At 40.8% G+C, this 18953-nt stretch overlaps 1 protein-coding gene across 1 annotated transcript; it reads left to right on the forward strand.

Annotated features, from left to right (window-relative positions):
• The first annotated feature begins 194 nt into the window (after window positions 1–194).
• Window positions 195–18016, forward strand: rorc (RAR-related orphan receptor C). The gene is made up of 13 exons (XM_069656350.1): window positions 195–254; window positions 376–445; window positions 5311–5340; window positions 13377–13462; window positions 14411–14552; window positions 14642–14989; window positions 15075–15176; window positions 15259–15380; window positions 15752–15884; window positions 15960–16067; window positions 16167–16277; window positions 17502–17611; window positions 17706–18016. Exons 1-13 carry the CDS (start codon window positions 195–197, stop codon window positions 17868–17870), a joined length of 1587 nt encoding a protein of 528 aa, XP_069512451.1. The 3' UTR covers window positions 17871–18016.
• Window positions 18017–18953: the final 937 nt, after the last annotated feature.

Consider the following 18953-nt stretch of genomic DNA (forward strand, 5'->3'; position numbering starts at 1 on the left):
AGGGGGAGGGGGGAGACCGGGGCGCACGGCCGGTCCAGCTGCACTCTCTCCTCTCTGCTGCTGCTGCCTCGGGGGGAATTAAAATATTTCAAAACAACCACACAAGAAGAGGAGGTACACTCTTGAACAATAAGAAGATGAGGAGTGAGTTTTGGGAGCCGCTGTAAGGAGAAAAGGAGGCCAGATGGCAGTGCATGTTTTCAAATGCCTGCGCCGGCCCGGGCGCTAAACAACAACAACAACAACAACAACAGGTAGTAGAATAAGAGTTTTATCACTTTACCTTTTAAATCAAATGGCGGCAGGTGGAGTTTAAAACCGACTGACTTATCTGCTGTCTGTGGTTCGTGTGTGTGAGTGTGCAGGGCCACCCAGTGTTTTGACAGGAGAGTTATGGAATATGAGGAGCTCGACGTGCTTCAAAGTGACACCCCCATTAAAACAGGTAAGAGCATCCATTACCAACGTTTAGTGTGCAGTAAGCATCTAAACTGCTGCAGGTGTCTGCTATGCAACATAATGAATAGTCTTAGCAGATCTTTGGTTTGTCCCCCTCCATTTAACACAAAGCTCTTAACTCCCAGCATGCCTTTCTGTAACTCCCACCCATGTCCATCTACTTCCTTTAATCTTTACCTCACTGTGCTCACCTTTCCTCGGCCTGTGCTGACTCTGTTTCTCCTTCTTTCTTTCTGTGATAACTTGTATCTTCTTTCCCTGCTCTCTCATCCATCTTTACCCCAGTAACCCTCCTCATCCCTCTCTCTCTGGGGTGTGGTTAAAGTGCTGTGAGTGGGTAAGAATAACAGTAAGCCGGAGTAATCCTTGGGGATTAGTTCTTATTTTTGCTTCTGTTTTTGGTCATTGCTTGTCTATTCAAAGCCTCTCGGCAGCTAAAATCAAACAGTTGGCAGTCACTCGGGATAAGACATGTTGTCTCTCTGCCACAGAAACCCACTGCACACCTTTCCTGCTACTCTCATGGCATGACGACACAATTTGCTAGTGCTTAGCTGTACTGCTAGGATGAAACAACATTTTTGCTTGTGGCTCAATTTAATTGATGTAAAGAGAAGAAATGTACACTTCTTTGCACACACTGCATTTCAAATAGAAAGTTCTTCAACGTCAGTGATATTGAGCCTCACAGACATTTTGTGTCACCTGAGTAACATTTTACTTTTGTTTATATTATCTAATTACCTTTATAGATTTTAGGTATAGGTGTCTTTGCATAGACATGTACACAAATAGGGTTTAAAGTGTATTTTTTAAATTGTCAAGTAGCAGAGATTTGGAAATCTAAATTAAAATGTAATCATACACTCAGATCAACTGTAATAGACTGCAAACATAGTCGTTTCCAATCTGTATAATGCTATCTTCAAAGTAAAAGTCCTACATTTAGAAGAAGAAGATATACTTTAGGGGAAATTCTGTTTTTTTTCACTCTGCTATTAGAAACATACTACACACTCATAGGCATCTCACATACAGGTTACATCTACGTCAGTAAAGATAGTTCCTTCTCTGTCTGCTCAAGTTTTGTGAGATCTAAAACAGTGATGTTTCTTTCCAGACACAGTCACCTGGTTCACCCTCATAACCTTGTTGGCAAAAACTTTAAATCAGGAACTATTTTTCATCAAATATAAATAGTGGAAACTGTCTACAGCTAAGTTTACAAGACAGTGATGTTGGTAAACAACTGCATCTGCTTTATGTTAAATTACACTTTTGCCATTAACACAGTGTTTTTATAGTGCTATATAATCATTAGAAAAGAGTGATTACAGAGCACTAATGAATTTCATGCATATTGGCAGCTATGTTTGTGCACATTACAAACATGGTTTTAATTGTCTTTTTTTTGTTGCTTTGTGGTAGTGGATAAAAAATGTAAATTAAATGTAAATTAGGAGATTTGGTACAAGCTTGTATGAGTTTCTCTGGCACTCACATACAAATATTTAAATGTAGTCAAGTTCTTTCTTGCTTTTAAAACTGCTTCAGTGCAGTTTAGGTCAACTATATATTCAGTTATATTGTTATATTTTATATATAATAACAAACCAAATAAACCACAATTTATCTTAAACCCCCTCAGCTTCACTGTTACTATTTTATTTAAAATTGTTAAATACCGAAGTATCCAATAAATGAAATACTTAACCGAATATGAGTTTGTGGGAAAATTCTCCATAGTGACACAAAAGAAAGCTGGAGCTGGTACGCCATGATACACAAAATACTGTACATAAGATGAGTCTCTGACAAAGAGGAAAAAGACCATTTTAACAAAGACACTGAAGGGAAAATAAAGTGGAGGTTAATGGGTCAAAGGATTTGTTTTAAAAAAAACATCACTACCTTACCAGCTACTGGAACTGCTGTAATGGTGTTTCAGTCTGGTTAAAGTGGAGTTTCAGTGTGGTTGTGCAGTTTTTCATACTGCTGAGATGGCCCTTCTTTGGTTGATGAGTGTCTTGGTTTTAGTGGCTGTTGTGGGTGTATTCCCCTTTTTTCTCAAGCGCTGCGTTTGTGTCTCAAGTCGTGCTCCACATTTTTGTCATCATGCAGCAAGGATAAAACTCTGCACCTGTTTATAATGGATACAAACAGTCTGTGGTGTCCCTCAGGGTTCAATTGTGGGCCCAGTCCTCTTTTCTATGTGTTGTATGTTATCATGCAGACCAGGGCTGCAAATGATGGCTTTTAATGTCAGTTAATATATTATTACATAATATGTATAAATATATATAATTTGTAATTATTTTCTAATACTTAAACCTGCTATATCCCAATCATTATCAACTTGACTTCTTTTTTACTCTACATTATCTTACATTAGCATTAAGGTTGAGGCCAGCTGAAGAGGTGAAGGCAATGAAGTAGCTTATCTTTCTTTCATATATTCATATAATATGTGCTGTTTGGTTTATATTCAGGCATGTTGCCAGCCTACTCTCTGAGTTCAGTCTTCGGTGCTGTTATGTAATGCAGCAACTGTCACTTTAGCGGTCAGATTAGATGTCAGAGTGCAGAGACGTTGGTGAGATTTTGACTGTTGAGTGGAGGTGATGTTTGTGATACTGTAATCAGTAGGGTTATGTACAATGTGTTTGTGTGTCTGTGTGTGTCTTAATTTGTACATGCTCTGTCTGATATGTTTTGCACAGAAGCTGATTTTCACCACCAACCAATGACCAAATGTTTTTTTATTTTATTCACTTTTAATCACACAAAATCATTAAAAACATCTCTGAAATGACTGTGGCTTAGCTGGGAATTCATTGTCTTTCAGGTGTCTTTACATTTTTTAATCTGTCTCATTTCTGCTGATAAAAGTCGGTGAAAAAGAACAGAAAGTGTGAGTGCAGTAATTTGGATTTGTAGAGTTTTTAGAACTACACCTCAATATTTTGGGTACTGTTGGACATAAAGGCCTCAAAACCTATCGAAGAATTAATAAACACACAGCTCTCACTTTTGAAATCGTAATGCTCAAGTTGTTTTATGTCTTATGTTGCAATCACCTTCAAGTTGTGCTCCGTTCGTGTTGAAATTTCTTTACATTTTCCGTGTGTGCGTGAACCGCGCTGCTTTCATTCCATGCTTTTTGCTTATGAAGCAAAACTGATTTGATGATGGGAGGAAAACAGTGCAAACCACAGAGGGCCTGATCTGGGCGCCAGACAAAGACCGACTAGCTCTACTTCTTCCATTGATGCTTATCTCCCCTGCCTTTAAACCTCTCTGTCTCAAACACATACACACTCACACACACCCACACACACACGCACCAGCTCCAGAAATAAACACCTTGGTTCAGACTGTCCGCGCGTTTACCCGCACTCACTGCAACTAAGACTTTCTCACAATTGTGGTCAAACAGGCAGACAAAAATGTGACTTATTGCTTCACAGACACCCACCTTCCTCTGCCTTCGTGTCTACTGTGTGTGTGTGTCTGTGTGTGTCTGTCTGTGTGTGTCTGTGTGTGTGTGTGTGTGTGTGTGTGTGTGTGTGTGTGTGTGTGTGTGTGCCAAAAAGAGTCACACAAACACAAAAAAGACAAATATAAGTGTGAAGAGGAATCCTCTAATTTAATCTCTCAGCCATCTGTTAGGCGTCCTGTCTGTCCACAAGCCTTTGTTTAATGGAAAAAATACTGAAAAGTACTACACTACACATCAATGCTCCAAACTGCCGTTAAGGATTTGACGATGAGAACTTTATTACAGTTAAAACTGTATTTAACTCAATTTAAATTGAAGCCTGGGTTAGTTGGTCACCTTTAATGCTTGTGTCATTTTTTTTTTAAAGATTATTTTCTTGGCTGTTTGCCTTTATTTATAGGACAGCTGAAGAGAGACAGGAAATGTTGGGAGTAGAGCGTGGGGGATGACATGCACCAAATGATCACGGACCGGGAGTCGAGCCTGCGATCAGTGTGTTGTACTGTAGCCTCAGTATATGGGGCGCCTGTTCTACCAACTGAGCTAAACCAGCACCCTGTGCTTGGGTAATTTAATCATATGAGTAAATAATGGTCACGCGTGTTTCACTTTCATTATTTCACATTTTTAAATGATTAAAACTTAGAACATCATAAAGATTCTCACCATTGTAAACTTGAAGTCCATGCGGGTTTCAGTGTTGGATGTGGTTCTATATGTAAAGGTATAAAGTGCCTGTGAGTGTTATAATGTTGGTGCTTTTAATGCTACATGAAAGCACTACTTTTATTTATATTTATACTGTTGTGTATTGTAACTCTTTTTTTTTTTTAAGATTATTTTTTTGACTTTTTATGCCTTTATTTTTTAGAGAGAGGACAGTGGATAGTGGTGGAAATAGAGAGTGGGGATGACACGCTGCAAAGGGCCGAGGGCGGGAGTTGAACCCGGGGCCGCCGCATCGAGGACTACAACCTCTGTACATGGTTGCCAATTTTAACTGCTGAGCTAAACCAGCAACAGTGTATTGTAACTCTTGCTGTCAGATAAATGTAGTCGACTAAAAGTGTGTAGTAGTGTAGGGAAAGTATCAAACAGCAAAGCATCAAGTACAAATACAACAATGTTACTTAAGCAAATGTCCACAGTCATTTTGTGACCCCGGCAGGTTTTTAAAAGTCTCGCCATAGTGTTGTAAAGTTTGTAAAGGTTTACACAACATTTACTGTATGTTGTGTTTCTGTTGATAAAATGTTCACCCAGACGCTCATATGTAGATCAGCTTGTAGTAAAACTTAGATTTGCATAAGTCGTGTAGTTTTGTTTCACTGACTTCATTGTGTCTTCCTCAGGAGGAGTCGTGTCCAAGAAGACTCATTTGAGTAAGTTCTCTATCAGACACTTTATGTGTGTGTGTGTGTTTTAACGTGTGTGTGCGTGTGTGTCTGTATGTGGCAATGACTGCTTGTGTTTGTGCTAGATATTTGTGCATGCATTGCGGTTTACTTCATAGTTACTGAACATACAAGATTGCACCTGTGTAGCGAAACACACACACACACACACACACACACACACACACACTGCGGTGCCGCTGGAGTCGGGCCATTAACAGCACAGTTAGTGTGCTGTGTGTTGCACCTGTGCTGCCCCCCTGTAACTCACACGCAAACATACACACACACGCATGCTCACACACGCACACACACACACACACACCACACACCCACCACATACACACAGTGATAAAAAACTCCTCTGGCTTCGGCACTTTGGCATCTGAATGCAGATGAGCACGATAACGTCAAGTCTTATTTTAACTTCTCTGGTTTAACACTTTTGCCACAACTTTAGCACACCTGGTGTGTTATCACGCTGCGTGATAGCACACACACACACGACCTTCGCTTTAGGTGGTTTGACTAAAAAGACAGATCGAGCATAAATAATAAAGATTAAAATGATCGCCGACAGGAGGAATGAATTGGATTATTACAATTTTATTTTGAAGGGCTAGCAGTGAGGGCGCAGAGGGCACAGAGAGCGGCGGTGTTGTTGGTGCATCAGTCAGACTCTGGTTTAATTTAGAGACACTTTCAATTTTCTGATACTTTCGTCATTAAACTGCACTTGAGGGAAATATTGTATCACATTCATCTGAGATAAAGCTACGCTGAAAATCAAGATTCTTCTATACAAAAAAAACCATATAATTAAAGGGCTGCTTATATTTCCATGCAGCAGTGATAAAAGTTCAGTAATGTCATATAACACATTAAAATAGGCATTTTTGTTCCTTTAAAAAGCTTCTAACACTGTTGAAGTTCCTCCAAAGTAAAACTGTGAATGTTTTTAGTAGTATTTTTGGGAGGATGTTGCAGAGTGATAGAAATAATTCTATAAGTGACAAGCAGATGTTATTACTGTTGGTGTAAAGAAACAGCAACGTGCATCAAAAGTATCAACAGAACAATTCAAATGAATCACAATTAAATATACTAGTGTGAGAATAAACGGAGTCTTACCATAGTGAAATGTGACTTAATATGTTTTTACTGCGTCCCCGAATGATTCCTGTTGAGCTTGGTTTGATTAAAATTCTCAGGGAGACTTTTGTCGGTGTCTGACACTATAAAGCTATTTTTTTTGATTGTGGTGTAGAATGAGGGGGTGAAGGATAACAACAAAGGTCTGAGGAAAAAAGTACCTTAAGAAAGAAGAAAGAAGCCAAAGCAGGGGACAGCCCCCCCCCCCTTCTTTTTTTCTTTCTCTCTCTCTCTCTCTGTCTCTCACACACACACACACACACACACACACACACACACACAAACATGCACGCAACCTAACAAGGAAGGTGAGGCGGTGACTGTCACTCAAAAGTCTGAATTTGTGTGCTTAAGCTTGCAGTGAGCACCTGACCTGTCTCCCTCTCAAGGACGAACGAGGAAAAGGGGAAGAAAGAATTAAAAGAGCAGAAAAGAGTGAGAGACATTTGTTAGACAAAGTGAGAGGCAAAGCGAGTTTGTGAAAGTGGGACAAACGTCTGAGACGAGTGGAGGAGTGAGGATGATGCGAGGTAGGGATGAAGCTCTATAATGTGTGTGTTTGTGTGTGTGAGGGGGGGGCAGTAAAATTGTTCGCGATTAGATCAATGACATGCTTTATGGTCAGAATTTCTCTGCAGGCCGCTCTGATTTTATCGTTTACGAACTGATAATGTGAGTGAGACGTGATGCAACGTTTTGGATCGTTTTCAGGCTGTGATTTCGCTTTAACGATCAGATTTCGTGTTTTTCAAACTGGCTCTAGACTTCGTCACTCTGCACCTGCGTTAGACCGATTTTATTTAACATTTCAGCTAAGATATTTTTCTAATAGATCTTATTTGTTTTAAAACCTAATTGTGTCTAGACAGAGATTTTCATTCGCTGATTGTTCGGTACGTTCACATCGGTTCGTGTTTCAGCTTTATGGTTTCGTGAAATGACTCAACTTCAGCTCCCTTTGATGGATTTAAGATATGAATCATGTCTCGGATATCTCTTCCCTCTCTTCCTCCCTCATATACGGTGCACCTCCTGCAAGAAGCCGACTTTAGATGCCGAGACTGAGTGCGATAAATTAAGCCGAAATTGTCTGTCTGTCTGCAAGCTTTCACAACTTTCTATGAGGAGTTATTCAGTGAACAAACGAAACCGGTGAAGACCACAGGGACGAGCTCACAGTGCGACTGTTGAAATGCTACTTACCATTTTGCAAATACACTTCCACCGAATTGTAACCAACGTGAAAGTGACAGGAAAACAGGATGCTTCACGACCGCAGTGCATCAGTTAGAATGGACTCCACACACCTTCAAACAAGATGCAGAGGAAATGCTGATAATATTGTGAAAAGTTGACAGTTAAAGGGACAGTATGTGTGATTTCTTTTTCAAAGTACAGAGTACAGAAGTACAGGATACATGGCGAAGAGATCGTTTCTCTGCATGCTGCTAACATTATCTCTCCCTGCTGCATCGTGCAAGCACACACACAGATGCAAGCAAGCACACACACATAGATCTGCAGCTGCTTTTTAGATGGCGCTGAGATGCAGGATATCTCGGCCCTGCAGCTGTGTTGTGTGGATACCATGAAAGTAAGACGAGCATGCTCCCCCTACTGAATATACAACCTAATGTATGAAACACGATGTCTGATGTTACACACTCACACCAGGTTTGATAATTTCAGGATTAACGCACACGCACATTTCATAAGGCTTTGTTTTTATGTTTGGGGGATTCCTGCGTACATTCATACACACTCTCTTTATCACAAAGGATTTCCTTGTTCCTCTCTGCACAGCACTTCCAAAGCAGCGAAAAGCGGTTGACTTCAGATCAAAGCTAACATCAAAATCGCAGGTGACACATTCCCCCCCCCGTAAATGACATACAGTCGAGCTGATTCATACAAGTTACCGCTGTCAAAACATTACCTCTTTCAAACACCCCCAAATTCAGCCCAACATGCTAATAGGTGTTGGGATCAGCTTTGATCTGTTCTCTTTCTCACACACACACACAGACATGATGGTTGTTTTTCTCACTTAGCTGTCAAATAATGAATGAAACTCTGTAGTGAGTTCTCACAGTTCTGTCACAAGCAGCAGATATTAAACGCCTGTAGACCACACTTTGATGCGTGTTAGCAGAATAGATTACAATACTTTGATCAGGACAGTGTTTTGGTTAATTGACGATAACTTTAATTTAAGCTAAATCCAGATTAATTAAATTTTTGTCTTGGTTCGTAAATTATAGTTCTAAATTAAGAATAGTCCTAAATGAAGGAAACAAACTCTGAAGGCGTATTTTATTTTGTTACCACAGGTCAAAGTCATTTTTAGAGTCATTACAGATGCTTTTCTTCTCTGCACGGCTTGAACGCTTATTTTAAAGTACGTATGACAGACCTTTTATTGACTTACATTTTTATGTATTCATTTTATGTTAGGGTTTCTCTTTTTTTAAGGTTATTTGTTTGCCTTTTTGCCTGTCTTAGATAGGACAGCTGAAGAGTGGCAGGAAATGTTGGGAGTACAGAGTGGGTGATGGCATACATGAAACGGGCCACAGGCCGGGAGTGAAACCTGCGATCGAGTACTGCAGCCTCTTTACACGGGGCGCCTGCTCTGCCAACTGAGCTAACCCAGCGCCCCATGTTAGGGATTTTAAAAGAAGTGGTTGTAAAACACTCTTTTTCCCTCTTTAGAGACTTTGATAAAAAAAGAAAACAAAGTAGGGTTTAGTACGCGGGTGATGTGTGAACAGTTGAAATGTTTTAACATCCTTTTAAGATGCTTTAATATAATTGATATGGACTACTTTAAACCGCAACATAAGCAAAAGAAGATTTTAAAATTATTTTCAAAAACTTTTTTTTTTTGTTTATTGAGATTTTATGACGTACAACAAAGTGCAGCAGGTTGTACAGGAACATACATGAAAGGTATAGACTAAGGTAACAACTAGAACACAGTGTAACATGTAGCCTGGCCGCCCTCGAATAAAAAGAAAACGACAACTTAAATATAAAGAAGATTATTTTCTAAAATGATTGTTGGAATGATTTAAAATGAGAAGACTTTTATCGTCCCACTGGGAACTTTGCCTTGGACTTCCCAGAGATCTGATACAGTTACAAAATACACAACAGTACGTTCATACGTCAGCGGCACATCAGCATCATGTGGTGGAAGTTCTAAAATCACTGTGAAAGTGATCCTAAATGTAGTCAAATCCTCCTCTTTTGGGTTTGGTGTAAAGACTTTGACTGATTTATAGTCTCTGTGTTTGTGAGAGATCAACAATGTGTGTGTGCGTGTGCACACTTTGATTGCACTGTTGCTTGCGTGTGTACTTTAGGTAAGCTTCCGTCAGAGGAAAGTTGAGGGTTTTTTCTGTCCGTTTACAGTGAACAGACTGCTGACAGCGTAATTTCAGACAAAGTGATGAGTTCAGAGTGGTAACCTGTATCAGCCACCACCCTCAGACCCCCCCAGCTCCTCTACACACACACACACACACACACAGATCTGTCTATGTTGAAATCTGGAGCTCAAACCTTTCCTTCCGTTTCTTCTTTGTCAGTGTTTATGACAAGTGAAACATATTGATGACTATTTTTCATGAAATAAATATTCTCTTTGCGTTTGTCAGAGAGCTTTAGAATCAATCAGCGTGTTATTGTCCGGCATTCAGCATAGGAGGTGATTACAGTCACCGAGTGTAAACGTTTAATGATTTCTTGTTGTTCGTATGATGACGCTGACAGTATGTGCATATTTCGTGTCAGTGTGTTCATTATTGATCACACTAAATACCGATCGAAAGTGCTGCTGTGTCTTTGAACATTCTGTGTGCGGAAGTGTGGGAGGTGGTACTCTTTTATTTTGACAGACAAACACTGGTGAATGGAAACGTCTCTATGACTGCTGCTCTGCTCAAAGTTCTTCGTCTCATCTGACAGATAATGCATCACTTTTTAGGATTGAATTTTTGGCCTTTTATGCTTTTATTTATAGAGAGGACAGTGGTAAGTGTTAGGAAGGGAACAGAGAGTGGTGCCCTAGTATATATAATTTTTATGTAGCTTTTTATTGTGTGTTGTTTATATACTGTACCTCGTTACTGAAACACAGTGTTGACGGTTTCTTAACGTAAATCATGACATGATAGAATAAGTGTCTTTTGGATAGATCATACTGTGTGTAACATCTGAAGTAAAAATATATAAAGCAATTTATGCATTTGCAAAAAAAAAAAAAAATATATATGATTTATTTTCAACCTACTCCCACTGTGGACACATTTTAACGTGTAATTGTTGCCTCAAATTGAACACGGCTGTTGTGCACCGTGTGAACATGACTACCCTTACATTGTAGTGCTTCTTCTTTGTCTTCCCCTTTTTTAAGGTCAAATTGCAAATGAGCGATACATCATCAGCAACATTTGACCGTGGCTATCACTCGCCAACATATGCCAGCTTGTTTTCTCATTTCATTTCAATTCACTTGCATTGAAATGAATGAAAAACATCGTATTTGTTGACTGAGCCTTTCTCTTCTGCCAGGTCGTCAAGATGGCGACCACTAAGTGTGAAAACTGTACTCTAAACTTTTAGTGCACTGAATTTTGCCATAATCTTCTGTGTTGAGGCGCCTATGTTGTCAGTGTAAGAGCAGAATAATGCAAATGTAAATTAAGTACATTTCTCTGTCACTGAAAGAGAACAATAGAGGTGGTTTTAATGCCTTTTAGGTATTTGTCTGTCTTTGTCGCGCTCACCAGGAGATGCCGGGTCTGATAGGCCTCGGCCTGCGGCTGGAGATAACAAGGTGAGACCAAAACGGAGCAGTTAATAATAAGAGTAATATGAATAATAAAGTTTATTCGCACCTATCAAACTAAGGTTACCAACAGCTTTACAAAACATAAAAGCCCAACAATAAAATTAAACACCATGAACATAAATAATGTCTTCAAACGTGATTCAAAAGACGATACTGATGTAGCGAGTCAGGCTGGTCGCTCCACAGCCGAGGAGCTCAGACGGCAAACGCTCGGTCTCCTTTAGTTCCTAAGTGCGAGGTGGGAACATTAAGGAGCTAAGCGGACAGCAGTTCAGATATATATTCTGGGGCCCGGCCATGAAGTGCTTTAAAAGTCAAACCTTAAAATCAATCCTAAATGAAATGTGCAGCCAGTGTAAGCTCAGGTGATTGCAGGTTAACATGTATCTCCACTTACAGATGCTGATAGCTTCCTTTCCCACATCATCAAATATAGATGTTTTTACTTGTATGGTTTTAGAGGTGCGATTGCACGGAAAGTTACAACTGCAGGAGCAGTGTGCGTGTGTGTGTGTGTGAGTGTGTGTGTATAAACAGTGAAACGTTGTGGGTCATGGTGGATTTCCTGTTGTTTGAGGTTGACAATCAGAAATGAAATAGTGAAAAAACAGAGACCACTGCTGCTCTTTCCATCTAACGCAGTCACGGCTCACTTCATTTTTACTTACTTACATTTGTTAGAACAGAAGTAAAGATATTCAGCCGGCAGGGAAACGATTTGTTTTAACCAAATCATCTAGTTTCAATGTCTTCAATCAGGGGGAATCTTGAGGTCAGTAAATCATCTTTATTAGCAGCAATCTCCTCAGTTGTGCAGCGAGTACTACATTTCACCTCACACCGACTGACCTCCACTGGAGCCTTAAGGTGGTCCCTGTGGCACCACATAAAGAGGGCACACACTGACACACTAACACACACTTGCAACAAAATGTGACACAGTTATGCACGGAAATACTACTGTATATTATCAGCATGCAGACGTACGAGCCTGTCTGGCAGAAAGCGACACAGTGTGGAAGGTGTGAGGAGATAGCAGACATAGATTAAGACGAGATTCGAGAGGTTATGTAGTGTTAGAAAAGATGACAACACTGTACGCTCTGCTTCCTGGATGTGTGTCATCTTTCAGTGACAATTCTCTGTCATTTAATAAAGACATATTATGGCACTATAAAGCTGTTCACATATATAACTAAGACAGGGTTTTTTTTATATTTGCGGTGTTTAAATGAATCAGATAACTTCAAAAATCACCACAAAGCAGGAAGACGGAGGGGTGTGAGAGCTCAGAGATCAGGGGCATGGGGGGTGAGAGGGGGACGGCCATTACTGGCAGTGATGAAGGAGAGAGTGCATTACTGGCAGCTGTGTCCTTTATGAGCCAGACAGAGAAGGAATCACAAAGAAAGACATAACATGAAAGAGGGACACTCAGAGTGAAAGAGAAGCCATCAACCACTTAAAAGGCCTCTGAGGTTGACACCTTTGTACTCTCCGCCTTTCTCCATTTGAAAATATTCCACGTCCTCAGAAGACTCTCTTCTCGCCGTATTGTATTTTTTTTTTTTTTGTTCATTATTATTAGAGCAAAAGGTTGATGAGAGGAAAACACCTTTTTTGGTTTGATTTGCACTGGTCACACAACATGTGAGAGCTGCTGCAGGGGAAGTACAGCGATAGAAGTTCTCACTGTAGGAATGGTTTTCCACTTAAAACAGATGTTTTACAGTTTAAATAAAAAAAAACTGGTTCAGCTCATTTGGTAGACCAGGCACCCCATATACAGAGGCTACAGTCGTCGACGCAGGGGCCGCAGGCTTGACTCTTGCTCCCAGCTCTCTGCTGCATGTCATTCCCCACTCTTGCCTCCTAATATTTCCAGTCTATCTTCATAAAACATCATTACAGTAACAGGGGACTGATTCATCCATTAGGGTGCACCTGCTTGTAGAAAGTACAGGGGGTCTGCACTTTACACATTAACATACCTGCTTCTGCTTCTGTGTTTGTTCAGCCCAGATTGAAGTTATCCCATGCAAGATCTGCGGTGATAAGTCCTCTGGAGTGCATTATGGAGTCATCACATGTGAGGGCTGCAAGGTGAGAAGACAGCATCCAACACATTTTTTCTCGCACAAACACACACACACTTTGACTTAGGTGTATTAAACGCTTTGCTTTCTTGTAGCGGGTTTAGCAGATTAATACCGCTCTTTTGTTTGTCCATTTAAGTTACGCTAGCTCAAGAGACACAGCCGAGAAATGCTAAATCAGACAGGAATGAGAGGCGAGTGATGTTCCCCGTTTCCGCGTGATTGTTGCCATGGATACGGGGGAGGGTGAGCGATACTTAATGTGGGTCATGTCCGAATGCCGCCTCAATCCATCCTGGGTGTGTTCACACCTCTAGTTAAGGCTCTCCACTTGTGAGCCGATCACGAAAACCACATCTTAATACCACATGTGAACAGGGCTTTAGCTTAGCATAAAAGCTGTAAACAAAGGGAAACCGGGGGGAAGTTCATCCACTGAAGCTCAATGATTAACATGTTTCTCTTATTTCTTCAAATAGAACAAAAACTGGAAATGTGAAATTGGCACGTTGTAGTATTACGCAGCAGTATGAGTCGATTACTTCCTTGAGTCTATGTTGGCTAACAGAGCCGGGCTAGCTGTTTCCTAGCTCTGAGCAAGAAAGCAAACCAGCTTATTTCCCCAAATGTTGAACTATTTCTAAAACAATTGGAGCAAGAAAGATTTATAAGCCAGTATTTTCTGAATGCAGATTTTTGGTAACATATTAGCTGATAAGTTACAGGAAATTTCTGTCGATGTGTGGTCATTTAGAAAAAGTGTCACAACATAGCGACATGCAGAGGGCCCAGGCTAGTTTATCCTTAACTTTTAATTCATATCTTTACATATAAAGTATTTTTTTATGGATCCTTCTCAAAAAAACATTTCTCTTGTATGTATGTATTTATGTAAAAGAAAAATGTGTATAACAAGTCATGAATATCAATAATGGTATCTGTATCTGTTGCTCAGGGATTTTTCCGGCGTAGCCAGCTTCCTACTGTATCCTACTCCTGCTCCAGGCAGAGCAACTGTCAGATCGACCGAGCAAGCCGCAACCGCTGCCAACACTGCCGCCTGCAGAAGTGCCTGGCACAGGGCATGAGCAGAGATGGTAAGACCCTAACACACCCACGCAGACAAACCTTATCCTTCATACACCTCACGTCCTCTGATGTCATGTGTTTGTTTTCTCCTCCTCAGCGGTGAAGTTTGGACGAATGTCTAAACGTCAGCGGGACTCTCTGATCGCTGAAGTGGAGAGGCACCGACAGCAGCAGCAGCAGCAACAGCAGCAACTTCAGGGAGATGCTCAGTCCATCCTGTCCTACCCCACCAAGGCCCGACAAGACCGCTCCCCGCAGCTCCTCCAGCCCATGGCTTATCCCAGGGAGGCCGAGCTGCTGTCATACACCACGGATGTTCATCCTTACCTGTTGTGCTCCCCGAATGAGTCGCAGGTAACAGGAATGATCTACCGAGGCTCCTCCGTCTCTCCCACACTGAGATCCCAGGGGAGGGGGGACAACAGCGGACACCCTGACATGAGAGGTGAGGAACTTACGCATGCACACGCTTCTCTTCATCCTCCTCTGATTATTCCTCATTTGTCTGTTTTCTTTATATCCCACATCAGGATTTAACTCCAGACCGCCGTCCAACGATCTGATGGCGATTCATCCCTTCAACCCTCTGGAGGATCCGTACAGCCTCTATCCTCACTCTCTGAGAAACATAGGTGAGCAGCACAGTGGCCCAATGTGTGTGTACTCGTTGTGTATTTCAGTATTTATATGGGTTTTTCTCTTTGTTATGTTCAGATGAGCTGTGTGCCAGCATCGTGCGCTCCCACAGAGAGACGAGCCAGTACAGAGTGGAGGAGCTGCAGGCCCTCAGATGGAAGCTGTTCAGCAGAGACGAGATCCAAGCCTACCAGAGCAAAGTACACACACACACCTCAGTACTGTTTTTCTCTCACATTGTTTGACCTCAAAACAAGACTTGCCATTTCAGATGTCTCGATTCAGAGATGACATTTGATTCATCAAACAGAAAACTGAGAAAAGGTGTTTAATCATTTCCCCCTCCTCCTCCTCTTCTTCCTCTTTGATCAAAGAAGTCTGTTAAATTAAGTTAACCCCTTTGCTGAACCTACAATAACAGCTTTTCAGTTACACGTATGCTATTATATTTAATTATAGTAGATCATATGCAGAAATTTTATAGGCTAAATTTTAAAAAAAGCATTAGAATGAATGATTGGGACAGTGAAGATGGTTCAACTCCCCCTCCAATCTCCTGTCTCTCTCTCAGTCAGTGGACGAGATGTGGCAGCACTGTGCCATCCGACTGACCGATGCCGTGCAGTACGTGGTGGAGTTCGCAAAACACATCCCAGGTTTCCGCATGCTCAGCCAGAACGACCAGATTGCTCTCCTGAAGACTGGTGAGCTCAGTAGACAGGACGGCATCTTAAATGGGTTTTAAATTCTCTTTTACGTGACCCTGTCTCCTCCCTCAGGCTCCATGGAGGTGGTCCTGGTCAGGATGAGCCGCTTCTTCAACACAGAGAACAACACTGTCTTCTTTGACGGGAAGTTTGCTGGCGTAGAAGTCTTGAAGTCTTTGGGTGAGGGTTTTTTGCACACCTGTATAAAATGTGCAGTACAATTTATAAGATACAATATATAATGGTTTTATCAACACTCTGTGGTTTCTTTTCTCGCAGCTTGTGGTGATTTAATCACAGCCGTGTTTGACTTTGCTCATGGCATGTGTGCTCTGAAGCTCACTGAGCAGCAGATCGCTCTCTTCAGTGCTCTGGTGCTGATCAATGCAGGTAAGATCATCTCACCTGTCCATCCATTTGGGCTGTATATTGACAAGTCCCTGGCAATTCCAACCCATAAAAGCACTACTTTCTTAACAGGGAATTAAAATCGTTAGGTAAAAAAATACCTAATGTTTACTATTAATTTAAATCCACACAGTGTTTTTGAGAATCGTTAGAATATTACAAACATAGTATAACCAGACATCGGTTGGATGCAGTGGTTAGCGCTGCGGTCAGTCCAGGGTGTACCCCGCCTCTCGCCCAGTGACAGCTGGGATTGGTTCCAGCATCCCTGTGACCCTTAACGGGGTAAGCGGTGAATATAATGGATGGATGGATGGGTAATATTACCATGGATACAGCAGTGGCAGCACGCACAACTCCAAAAATAAGTTACAAAGTATTGTTTTCGGGTGCACGGCAGAAAATGAAATCCAAGTGAATCAATATTATCTAACACCCCGTACTCCATTTTTTAAAATTTTTTAGTCCGCAATTTTTAAACATAAAAGTTTTTTTTTATGTTATGAACAGGATAAGCAACATGTTTAAAGCTTTGCACTCTCCTTCAGGCCACATTTTTTCTTTTGTTTACCATTTGGAAGCTGATTTATTTTCTTGTTTCCCTGCTTTACCATGTCTCGATAAGTACACTAATGTTTCTTTATGGATAAATCTAGCTAGTGTATTATGTTCATCTTTCAGACAAAAAAAGTTGTCAAACGTTGCCACCTCTTGCTTACCTAATGTATGTACCTTTGTGTCATAATCTAGTTGATGCCTCACTTGATGTACTACTTTATGTATTTCTGTATGTATTGTCTGTTATGTTTTATATATATATATATATTTTTAGTGCTATGGACCTCACGCTGTGTCCTTAATAAAGTCTTATTATTATTATTATTAATATACACAAATTTTTCATGCCAAAATTGTTATTGAAATATTCAGTTTTAAAGACACTTTTCAGATTCGACTTATAAAGAAAAATAGACAAATATCAGACAACTGGTAGTCATCCTTTTAGCGTCACAATTTGCCCTGTGCTTCTTCCATTCGTTCCCATAAAGCTAACCTCTACTCCCCCTAGTGGCTGTAAACCGACATGCTCATATTAACAGTCAACATTGGACTATTTACAAATGCTATGTACATGGATTAGAGCGTTTGGTACGTTGTAGGCTTTTAAAAAATAAATAATTCTTTCCTTTTTTTCTTTATGAGCAGATCGTCCATCTCTGGAGGACAGAAGCAGAGTTCAGCGAGTGCAGAGAAGCGTGGAGTTAGGACTCACACACATCCTGCACCGAGACAACCAAGAAAACCTAATGCACAAGGTACATGTCCCAGTGTAGATGCATTCTCCTTAGTCCTCTAAAAACATGTTCTTTATCATGCACGTTCCTCACTGTGTTCGTGTCCTCCCTGCAGCTCTACCAGAGGATGGCGGTGTTGCGTTCACTGTGCAGCCTGCACATGGAGAAGCTGCGCTGGTTCAGTCAGCGTTACCCGCTCACAGCTCACTCTCTGTTCCCTCCTCTCTACAAGGAGCTGTTCGCCTCTGAGTCCGAGCTGCTGCCGGGGACCATTCACTGAGGATTCAGATGAATACTCAAACACACACACACACATATACAATTTATTTTAAATCTCGTCGTTACTTCCTGACAGAATCTATTTTTCTAATAATGAACATAAATAAGAAAAGCACAGTAATCATAGTGTTTAGATGATTACATGACTTCCAGCTGAGCTTTTTGATAGATTGTGTCAAACATTTATTTCATCAAAGTGTTTTGATAGCTTATAACTATTTTGTTTATTCTGGGAAAACTTGTGTTTTGTTGTCAGTGGGATTCATTTTCTCTCAGGATTGTGATTCAGTCCAGTAACAGCTGACGCAGTGTGTCAGTGTGTTTTCAGAGATTCAAAGAGGCAGGATTTTGATTATTGTCACCCTAACTTAATATTGTAGTCTATCCAAAAATGTATCTTAAAGAGGGGGTATCATGCTGTTTCACATTTTAACACATATATATAATGTTACAATGTTGGATGTCCAGACTAAACATGGGTGAAGTTTCCAATCTATATGTTGGAGTAATCTCCAGGCTTCTCAGCTCAGTCTGCAGGCTGCTGTGAACGCCAGGTTTCACACTAATTTTTTTTCTACACGCTGCACTTTGTGATCTCAGCAGGCTTCGGAGATCTGGCCAATCAGAAGAAAGCGGGCTTGTAGGGGGCGGGGTTTTTTAAAGGGACAGAGCTGACCGAGTCGTTTCAGGCCGAGGCTGTATGAGGGCCTGCACAGAGCACCAGTGTGAGGAAAAAAAATGTATCACTGTAAATGGTGCTAAGCTACTTTACAGGTATGACAGAGTGAAATATGAAGCTTGAAAATAGCATAATACCCCACCTTTAAGAATATAAAACCCTTTCCTGTAAAATCTTCTCCCCTCATAAATGCCCCTCGAGAAATACACATCAGTTTCCACCAGTGTGACCTTGATAAATGACTAATCATAATTGCACAGCTGATTCAGCAGTAGTCTTCGAGAAGATGACCCAGTTTCATAAGATCAACGTCACATAATATTTTTTCCAGTCATTTTGTTGCCTAATATGTCCTTAAATATCATACTGAACAGAAGTTACATGCTCCTCGTGTGCTGTTCTGTT

Source organism: Semicossyphus pulcher, unplaced genomic scaffold, assembly GCF_022749685.1.
Source record: "Semicossyphus pulcher isolate SPU_LCO1_2020_fin unplaced genomic scaffold, fSemPul1.0.p SCAF_9, whole genome shotgun sequence".
Classification (NCBI taxonomy): Eukaryota; Metazoa; Chordata; class Actinopteri; order Labriformes; family Labridae; genus Semicossyphus; species Semicossyphus pulcher.

Coding starts and splice junctions, on each gene's coding strand:
- rorc (XM_069656350.1), top strand. CDS start 195: ATGTTTTCAAATGCCTGCGCCGGCCCGGGCGCTAAACAACAACAACAA. Junction 255..375: donor AACAACAACAACAACAACAG/GTAGTAGAATAA, acceptor AGGGCCACCCAG/TGTTTTGACAGGAGAGTTAT. Junction 15,381..15,751: donor TCCAAGCCTACCAGAGCAAA/GTACACACACAC, acceptor TCTCTCTCTCAG/TCAGTGGACGAGATGTGGCA.